This window comes from Labrus bergylta, chromosome 20 (genome assembly GCF_963930695.1).
Source record: "Labrus bergylta chromosome 20, fLabBer1.1, whole genome shotgun sequence".
In the NCBI taxonomy this organism is placed as follows: Eukaryota; Metazoa; Chordata; class Actinopteri; order Labriformes; family Labridae; genus Labrus; species Labrus bergylta.
In genome coordinates this window covers 683,106-693,105 of record NC_089214.1, presented here as the reverse complement: position 1 = coordinate 693,105, position 10,000 = coordinate 683,106, and the positions used below count along the sequence as shown (strand labels likewise).

At 45.2% G+C, this 10,000-nt stretch overlaps 3 protein-coding genes across 4 annotated transcripts in view; 2 read left to right on the top strand and 1 right to left on the bottom strand.

The window, feature by feature from the left end:
- nub1 (negative regulator of ubiquitin-like proteins 1) overlaps positions 1-509 on the top strand; it is an 11,348-nt gene extending 10,839 nt beyond the window's left edge. The window contains exon 13 of the mRNA XM_065948846.1: positions 21-509. Coding sequence (XP_065804918.1) covers positions 21-163 — 143 coding nt within the window. The 3' untranslated portion in view covers positions 164-509. The remainder of the gene's footprint in view (positions 1-20) is intronic.
- A 1,230-nt stretch (positions 510-1,739) lies between these two features.
- Positions 1,740-5,051, bottom strand: LOC110004738 (gamma-crystallin N-B). Its single transcript, XM_020660238.3, has 5 exons — positions 4,938-5,051; positions 4,212-4,303; positions 3,492-3,648; positions 2,363-2,508; positions 1,740-1,987 (listed from the first exon to the last, which is right to left on the bottom strand). Exons 1-5 carry the CDS (start codon positions 4,956-4,958, stop codon positions 1,852-1,854), a joined length of 552 nt encoding a protein of 183 aa, XP_020515894.1. The 5' UTR covers positions 4,959-5,051; the 3' UTR covers positions 1,740-1,851.
- A 458-nt stretch (positions 5,052-5,509) lies between these two features.
- Positions 5,510-10,000, top strand: part of LOC110004737 (5'-AMP-activated protein kinase subunit gamma-1) — a 42,343-nt gene continuing 37,852 nt past the window's right edge. For both annotated transcript variants that reach the window (XM_065948842.1, XM_065948839.1), the window contains exon 1: positions 5,510-7,083. The gene's annotated coding sequence lies outside the window, so the exon portion shown is untranslated. The remainder of the gene's footprint in view (positions 7,084-10,000) is intronic.

Here is a 10,000-nt window from a genome sequence, read left to right as displayed (position 1 = left end):
TTCTCCTCGTGTGACCTCAGACGACAGAGAGCTGGTGAACGAGGTGTTGGAGGACATCTCTCGCCACGAGGAGGATTACCTCGACCTGACGCTGGAGGAGGAGAGCGAGCTCATCGCCAACATGAAGACCTACCTGAACCGGGGGCCGACACACACTGTGTGACCCTCACACACATACACACACACACACACCGCTTTACTTCCTGTTCGCCTGTTAAAGCAGTGAAGGTTATTTCCTGTTGACTCAGACGTCCAATCAGACGAGACTCTTCATTAAAGACCTTTTTTTTTTAATCAGCAATAACTCGATGATTCTCTCCTCTCGTTGAACCTGACCGTTATGTTCTGAGAGGAATCGTCAGACTTCTTCTTCACGTGTTGTTTTAAACCAAAGGACGCCGTTTCACTGTCGTTCTGATGGCGGCGAGTTCAGTTTGACGTCCGTCAGCAGTTTGATTTCACGTCATGTTTCCGTTTCTCGTGTGATGAGAATAAAAGATGAAGGTTGATGTGTGTGATGTGTTGCTTTACTCAGATTGATGAAGCGTGTGGAGGAGCTTTAGAGACAGGAAACAGAGGGCGCTGCACGCCGCTCACACACCTGTTCATGTCACGTTTACAAATGATCAACGGGGATGCTCCGTGACATCCAATAGGAGTGAAGATCAGATCACAACAAACGGCGTCCCACTCTCCTGAGCTCAGACGTCAGAGAGACAGAGAGACAGAGAGAGAGAGAGAGAGAGAGAGAGAGAGAGAGAGAGAGAGAGACGTTTTTATCATTTTGTTTTCTGCGTTCTTCTGCATTGAACAACTCCTCCATGTTTTCTCACTCTGATTCTTTAAAGTCCTAAAAGTTAAATCAACACCATCGAACGCGTGAGGTTTTCTTTTCCCACAGCGCACTAAGACACGCCCACTTTTAAAAACTAATGTTTGAAGCCTGAGTGTCGTCCCCCGTCTGTTCCTGCAGGGGGCGCTGGAGTCCCATCGATGGCGGTCTCTGTCTGTCCCTGCAGGGGGCGCTGGAGTCCCATCGATGGCGGTCTCTGTCTGTTCCTGCAGGGGGCGCTGGAGTCTCATCGATGGCGGTCTCTGTCTGTCCCTGCAGGGGGCGCTGGAGTCCCATCGATGGCGGTCTCCATGCTGGAAATGCTGTCTCAGTCTAACTTTCAGTCAACCTAACGACAGGCTGAGAGCTGGAGCTGAGGCGGGTTTTAAACCTCCTGACAAACCGTTACACCGCGCCCACCTGTCAATCAGGTCAGCTACACGCCTTATTGTGAATAACTCTTATCCTTCATCAAATCAAAACTGATGAGTCATCAAAACATTCACCCCCCGTACAGTGTGTGTCCATCCAGACATGAGCTAATCACACCTATTTGGTTTTTTGAACCAGGCTGTAAACATGTTCATCTCTGCTGTAAAAACAGGCTTTTTAGAATGAGTGTGTATGTGACTTCCTGTGCTTCTGCAGCCAGCCTCTAGTGGACACTCCAGGAACTGCAGGAGTTTACACTTCAGCATTGGTTTCATTTTTTAACACCAGCTAAACCTGGTCACATGTTTCTCCTCTTTTGTTAAACATCTAAATCTGCAGATGTAACTTTAGACTTTGACTCTCAGGTATCCCGTCTGCTCACCTGTCCTGATGAAGAGCAGCGATGTAAACAAAAAGAGGATGTGTAGTTTTAGTTGCTCGGCTGTAAGAAAACAACACGCACACACACAGAATGTTTGATAAAAAACCTGTGTTCTGATCTCAGTCTGGGTTTCTTTATTGTACATGATTACAGAGGGGGAACAGGTGGAGGAGGGGGAGGGGAGCTGAGGTTAAGGGGCGGGGCTTTAGAAGTAGTTGACGACCCTGCGGATGGACTGGATGTTGGGGTTCTGGGCCTGCCACTCGTTATGGCTGCAGTAGTCTCCACGCTCCACGATGTACATGCGACCGCGGAAGTTAGGCTCCTCGTACATCACCCAGCTGCAGAGCGAGACAAAAACAACCTCAATAAACCAGATTAAAACTTTCTGTTAGGGGGTACTTTGGCGCCCCCTGTGGACAAAGTGTGTAGTGCTGTTTAAAACTCTGGAATCTGGATTTTTGTTTCTGAATCAGGTTTATCCAGTCCTTTTCTTTCTTTCTTTAATGATTCTTTGTCTTTTTCTAGATACAAATTGAGACTCAGAAATGTTTTGATGTCAGAAAGATTTGTAGTGAAGAGTGAACTGTCCTGATTTTGTTAGATTGTCTTCATACTGTATGTCCTGTTGTTCTCTAGTTTCATGTTTTCAATGTTTGTATTTAATTTGTGTGTGTGTGTGTGTGTGTGTGTGTGTGTGTGTGTGTTGGACTCACGCTCCGTCTCCGTACACCTTGACAGAGTTGATGCAGTTCTTGGAGAGTCCGCGGCTCTGCAGGAAGGGGCAGTCCTCGCAGATCTCCACGCACTGACCCGAGAAGTTACAGGCCTCGAACAGCTCGATGCGGTAATGCTCTCCGTGCTGATAGGACGAAGAAACACAGAAAACAGGAAGTTAAAGTTTACTCTGCTCTCATTGGCTCTTTGGTCTCATGGTCACATTCCCATCGCCTTAAGGTGGAGATATTCTTCTCTTTAACGTCCTCTTGTCTGAGATCAAGTTAAAGTGGTCTTGATTCTGGGACGAGACCAAAACCAAGACCTTCACAGAGTGGTCTTGATTCTGGGACGAGACCAAAACCAAGACCTTCACAGAGTGGTCTTGATTCTGGGACGAGACCAAAACCAAGACCTTCACAGAGTGGTCTTGTTTCTGGGACGAGACCAAAACCAAGACCTTCACAGAGTGGTCTTGATTCTGGGACGAGACCAAAACAAAGACCTTCACAGAGTGGTCTTGTTTCTGGGACGAGACCAAAACAAAGACCTTCACAGAGTGGTCTTGATTCTGGGACGAGACCAAAACCAAGACCTTCACAGAGTGGTCTTGATTCTGGGACGAGACCAAAACAAAGACCTTCACAGAGTGGTCTTGATTCTGGGATGAGACCAAAACAAAGACCTTCACAGAGTGGTCTTGATTCTGGGACGAGACCAAAACCAAGACCTTCACAGAGTGGTCTTGTTTCTGGGACGAGACCAAAACAAAGACCTTCACAGAGTGGTCTTGATTCTGGGACGAGACCAAAACCAAGACCTTCACAGAGTGGTCTTGTTTCTGGGACGAGACCAAAACAAAGACCTTCACAGAGTGGTCTTGATTCTGGGACGAGACCAAAACCAAGACCTTCACAGAGTGGTCTTGTTTCTGGGACGAGACCAAAACCAAGACCTTCACAGAGTGGTCTTGTTTCTGGGACGAGACCAAAACCAAGACCTTCACAGAGTGGTCTTGTTTCTGGGACGAGACCAAAACCAAGACCTTCACAGAGTGGTCTTGGTTTTGAGTCCATGTTGTTTGTGTGTTCCTCTACCTGTTCAGGCTGGTTTAATGAGTTAACTGACCATGCGGATGGGTTTGCAGGAGCCCATGTGGTCGTTGTGGGAGTTCCACCTCTGAAACTCTGGGTATTCTCCGTGCTCCAGGATGTACTGCTGGCCCTTAAAGTCGGGGTGGTCGAAGCAGATCCAGGCGCCGCTCTCCACACGGATGGAGTTCACCCTGAAAAACAAAAACAAAAAAAACATTTATCAGAACCTGAAGAGTCTCTGTGTGAGCTTTGAAGCAGGAAGTAAAAAACCCTGACCAGGTGTGACCAGGTGTGACCAGGTGTGACCAGGTGTGACATGGTGTGACCATGGTGTGACCAGGTGTGATCAGGTGTGACCATGGTGTAGCCAGGTGTGACCATGGTGTGACCAGGTGTAACCAGGTGTGACCAGGTGTGACCAGGTGTAACCAGGTGTGACCAGGTGTGACCATGGTGTGACCAGGTGTAACCAGGTGTGACCATGGTGTAACCAGGTGTGACCAGGTGTGACCAGGTGTAACCAGGTGTGACCAGGTGTGACCATGGTCACCATGGTGTGACCAGGTGTAACCAGGTGTGACCATGGTGTAACCAGGTGTGACCAGGTGTGACCATGGTGTGACCAGGTGTGACCATGGTGTAACCAGGTGTGACCATGGTGTGACCAGGTGTGACCAGGTGTGACCATGATGTAACCAGGTGTGACCAGGTGTGACCAGGTGAAAGAAGTGAGACTGCAGAGTTTAAAGGTCACCTGTTCATGAAGCCGCGGTCCTGGAAGTTATCACAGTCTCCTCTGACCTCTAGCTTCCTGCCGGTGAAGCATTTCCCCTCGTAGAAGGTGATCTGGAGGGAAAACGTAGAAATCAAGACGTCAGTCATTCACAACGAGATTCAGGAAGAAATCTGTGCGAGGACGAGGCGGCGGGTCAGAACAGTTTGAAGTGAAAGAAATCGATAAATGTGACGCTCTTCAAGCTGCACGATGAAAACGAGGCAACTCTACTCTTATTGATTAACACCTGAGTGGGCGGAGTCAAAGAGTCTTCAGGTTTTTTTTTAGTATAAACTGAAAGTGAGTGTGAACGCTGGAGCCAGTCAGTGGAGCCCCCTGCTGGCAGAAAGTGGAGACGCAGCTTCGTTTAGCATTTTAGCATCCTGTGTTTGAAGGCCCTGAGAGATTTACTCACTGACAATTAAAAGAAGTCAACAAGAAGCTGCAAGAACTTACAGGAACTCAGTTTAACTTCATAAAAATCATGTAACACTTCAAGTCAAAGAAATGATTTTAATCTTTAACCCTTTGGACTCCGGAGGGTTAACAGTCAGCATCATCGCTCCAAACTCCAACTGAAAGTCAGGAGGATTCAACCTTGCCATTTTCAATGTTTTCAGTCCATTTGAAAAGTTTCTAAAATCTGTAAATCAAACGCTCGTCCTCAGCTCGCCGGTGATCAACCTCCATCCTGCGGTCACTCACCTTTCCAGAGTACTGCGACATTTTGCCCACTGGATGTTTTCCTGACCTGGCCTACAACCACACACACAGTGTAACAGAGAAAAAGTTGGACACCCCAATATATATGGGCGGGGGGCGAGGGGGGGGCGAGGACCCCGCCAGCCGGACAAAAGAGCGAGCTTTAAGAGAATCTGCTGCCTCGACGCTTTCCCTTCATCCTGATGTGTCTGCTGATTCTGCTGTGTGTGTGTGTGTGTGTGTGTGTGTGTGTGTGTGTGTGTGTGTGTGTGTGTGTGTGTGTGTGTGTGTGTGTGTGTGTGTGTGTGTGTGTGTGTGTGTGTGTGTGTGTGTGTGTGTGTGTGTGTGTGTGTGTGTGTGTGTGTGTGTGTGTGTGTGTGTGTGTGTGTGTGTGTGTGTGTGTGTGTGTGTGTGTGTGTGTGTGTGTGTGTGTGTGTGTGAGACTGAATAGAATTTGCAGGCTCGATGATATTGCACAAGCCACCCTTCTATAGAGACAAAAAGCATTCATACAGACTGTCCCAGTCACAGTCTGTCAGAGGGTGGGGGGGATGGGTTTTTAACAAACAAACAAACAAACAAGTCTTCCTCTTTCTCCAACATTTGAAGAGCAGCCTGTTTTATTTAGGGTTAAACTCCTGAACACTCTTCTGAGGGGGGATTGACCTCCGTGATAAAAGAAAGGCCTCTCTCATGTCTCCGTGCAGATATTTAGTGTTTTTATTCAAACAAAAAGGCGACAACAAAAGCTGACCCCTGACCCCGACCTGTGACTTGTTCTTTTCCAGTGGGGTGTTTTTTTTGTGTTATAAATTAGATGTTTTGGGTGAAGTGAGAAAGGGTAAATAAGTCAGCGCCCAAGTTAGACCACCCCAGTCTCAAAAGTCTGGACACGCCCCTGGGACTTGGGGGAGGTGTTATGAGTGGGTTTTGCCACTAGAGGGCAGTGTTCAGAGTGGAGGCAGTGAGGAGCAGAGTGTATAGTGACTGTGGATAAATTCAATCTGTGTGGGCAGCCAAGATCTCGTTAGACACCTGAGGTAGTGTGTGCACATAAAGACAGGTTAGTGGAGCTGTCAGTCAAACACACTTGGCCACGCCCTCACATTCCTGACACGAGGTCTAACCACAGTGTTTGTTTGTCTTCGACACAGGTTGGTGTTTTTATGGTTTAGGCATGGTGATAAAGGCTGTCCTTCCTCATGCCTGGTTGATATCTTTCCATTGGACCCAGAATCCTGGAGACGCCCCCTGGTGGCAGAGATGATGGTTGTAGTGGTGTGGTAGTAGAAGAAGAAGTTGAGTGTCGCAGTAGTGTACTACAGATAGTAGTGTAGTGGTGATATCTATAGTCTATAAATAACAAAAATTCCAAACAAATTATAAACTTAACACAAACTCATAATGAAGCCACTAGAGGGCGAATCTTACGCAGGATATATGAATAAGTCCAGATGATGCTTGAAGGTTTTAGGGTGGTTTATTTTATCCAGAGACATCAAGCAGGCAACAAACAACAAAAAACGCTGCTGTCTCTCTTGCCCTGTCATCCTGCCATTGCTTCCTGGTAAAAAAACAAAAAACAAAAAAAAATTAACCCATTAGGTGCCTACCTGGTCTCACCTGGCTAACTGGCTATAAAGACACACCCATGTACAGACTCCACCCTTATGCCCCAAGTAGCAAAATAAACAAATGGAAATAACTCATATGAAACATTAATAATCAAAATACCCCGAACATAATTTAATATTCAAATGTATCCCCAAAATAAGAATATAGACTTTCACTTCATTTAGGAACAGTGAATAGCTGTAATAAGTAGTATTGTGACGTCAGCAACAAGTAGTAATACTGTGAAAGTTGTAGTTGTCATAGCAACAGCAGTGTTTTCTCTCCCCTCCGAACCAGAGCGCGCGCTGCACCGTGCGTAATCTGTCAGTAATCCGTGTCCGCGTGCTGTCCGCGCGCTGCGCACCGTCATGGCGCGGCACAGCGCGCGCGCGCGCTCTGTCGCGCGATGGTTCCTCCTGAACATGTTTCTGTTGTAAACCAGATCATCTGAGCGTTTTTCTTCAAGCTTCAAGTCTACTCCTCTTCCTCACGGCACCGAACCACCGGAAGATGGTCACCTGCTCGTGCTTCTCAGGTGCGCTCAGCGGCCGCGCGCGTTGGTTTGATGTTTGCATCCTCCGTTTACTCACGAGAGGATTTGTGCACTTCTCTTTAAAAGTGTTAAAACATGTTAGTTTGTATCTGAGGCAGAAGTGTTATTATTAGATCTGAGTGGGTGTTAAAACAGGACAGGACAGTATCAGTACAGTATCAGGATCAGTACAGTATCAGGACAGTATCAGGATCAGGATCAGGACAGTATCAGGACAGTATCAGGATCAGGACAGTATCAGGACAGTATCAGGACAGTATCAGTATCAGGACAATATCAGTATCAGGACAGTATCAGTATCAGGACAGTATCAGTATCAGGACAGTATCAGGACAATATCAGTATCAGTATCAGGACAGTATCAGTATCAGGACAGTATCAGGACAGTATCAGTATCAGGACAATATCAGTATCAGGACAGTATCAGTATCAGGACAGTATCAGGACAATATCAGTATCAGGATCAGTACAGTATCAGGATCAGGATCAGGACAGTATCAGGACAGTATCAGGATCAGGACAGTATCAGGACAGTATCAGTATCAGGACAGTATCAGTATCAGGACAATATCAGTATCAGGACAGTATCAGTATCAGGACAGTATCAGTATCAGGACAATATCAGTATCAGGACAGTATCAGTATCAGGACAGTATCAGGACAATATCAGTATCAGTATCAGGACAGTATCAGTATCAGTATCAGGACAGTATCAGGACAATATCAGTATCAGGACAGTATCAGTATCAGTATCAGGACAGTATCAGGACAATATCAGTATCAGTATCAGGACAGTATCAGGACAGTATCAGGACAATATCAGGACAGTATCAGTACAATATCAGTATCAGGACAGTATCAGTATCAGTATCAGGACAGTATCAGTATCAGGACAGTATCAGTATCAGGACAGTATCAGTACAGTATCAGGACAGTATCAGTACAATATCAGTATCAGGACAGTATCAGTATCAGTATCAGTACAATATCAGTATCAGTACAGTATCAGGACAGTATCAGTACAATATCAGTATCAGGACAGTATCAGGACAGTATCAGTATCAGTACAGTATCAGGACAGTATCAGTACAATATCAGTATCAGGACAGTATCAGTACAGTATCAGTATCAGTACAATATCAGTATCAGTACAGTATCAGGACAGTATCAGTACAATATCAGTATCAGGACAGTATCAGTATCAGGACAGTATCAGTATCAGGACAATATCAGTATCAGGACAGTATCAGTATCAGGACAGTATCAGGACAATATCAGTATCAGTATCAGGACAGTATCAGTATCAGTATCAGGACAGTATCAGGACAATATCAGTATCAGGACAGTATCAGTATCAGTATCAGGACAGTATCAGGACAATATCAGTATCAGTATCAGGACAGTATCAGTATCAGTATCAGGACAGTATCAGGACAATATCAGGACAGTATCAGTACAATATCAGTATCAGGACAGTATCAGTATCAGTATCAGGACAATATCAGTATCAGTATCAGGACAGTATCAGTATCAGTATCAGGACAGTATCAGTACAGTATCAGGACAGTATCAGTACAATATCAGTATCAGGACAGTATCAGGACAGTATCAGTATCAGTATCAGTACAATATCAGTATCAGGACAGTATCAGTACAATATCAGTATCAGGACAGTATCAGGACAGTATCAGTATCAGTACAGTATCAGGACAGTATCAGTACAATATCAGTATCAGGACAGTATCAGTACAGTATCAGTATCAGTACAATATCAGTATCAGTACAGTATCAGGACAGTATCAGTACAATATCAGTATCAGGACAGTATCAGTATCAGGACAGTATCGGTACAGTATCAGGACAGTATCAGGACAGTATCAGTATCAGGACAGTATCAGGACAGTATCAGTACAGTATCAGGACAGTATCAGTACAGTATCAGGACAGTATCAGTACAATATCAGTATCAGGACAGTATCAGTATCAGGACAGTATCAGGACAGTATCAGTACAATATCAGTATCAGGACAGTATCAGGACAGTATCAGTATCAGTACAGTATCAGGACAGTATCAGTACAATATCAGTATCAGGACAGTATCAGTACAGTATCAGTATCAGTACAATATCAGTATCAGTACAGTATCAGGACAGTATCAGTACAATATCAGTATCAGGACAGTATCAGGACAGTATCAGTATCAGGACAGTATCGGTACAGTATCAGGACAGTATCAGGACAGTATCAGTATCAGGACAGTATCAGGACAGTATCAGTACAGTATCAGGACAGTATCAGTACAGTATCAGTATCAGGACAGTATCAGGACAGTATCAGTACAATATCAGTATCAGGACAGTATCAGTACAGTATCAGGACAGTATCAGGACAGTATCAGTACAGTATCAGTATCAGGACAGTATCAGTACAATATCAGTATCAGGACAGTATCAGTATCAGGACAGTATCAGTATCAGGACAGTATCAGGACAGTATCAGGACAGTATCAGTATCAGTACAGTATCAGTACAATATCAGTATCAGGACAGTATCAGTATCAGGACAGTATCAGGACCAGTATCAGGACAGTATCAGGACAGTATCAGTATCAGGATCAGTATCAGGACAGTATCAGTACAGTATCAGGACAGTATCAGTACAATATCAGTATCAGGACAGTATCAGTATCAGGACAGTATCAGTATCAGGACAGTATCAGGACAATATCAGTATCAGGACAGTATCAGTACAATATCAGTATCAGGACAGTATCAGGACAGTATCAGGACAATATCAGTATCAGTACAGTATCAGTATCAGGACAGTATCAGGACAATATCAGTATCAGGACAGTATCAGGACAATATCAGTATCAGGACAGTATCAGGACAGTATCAG

Excerpts from the sequence above, each read along its gene's own strand:
- LOC110004738 (XM_020660238.3), bottom strand. The coding sequence starts at position 4,958 with ATGTCGCAGTACTCTGGAAAG. Across the intron at positions 4,304-4,937 it reads TGTCGCAGTACTCTGGAAAG|ATCACCTTCTACGAGGGGAA; the intron begins GTGAGTGACCGC and ends TTTTCCCTCCAG. Across the intron at positions 3,649-4,211 it reads GACCGCGGCTTCATGAACAG|GGTGAACTCCATCCGTGTGG; the intron begins GTGACCTTTAAA and ends TTTGTTTTTCAG.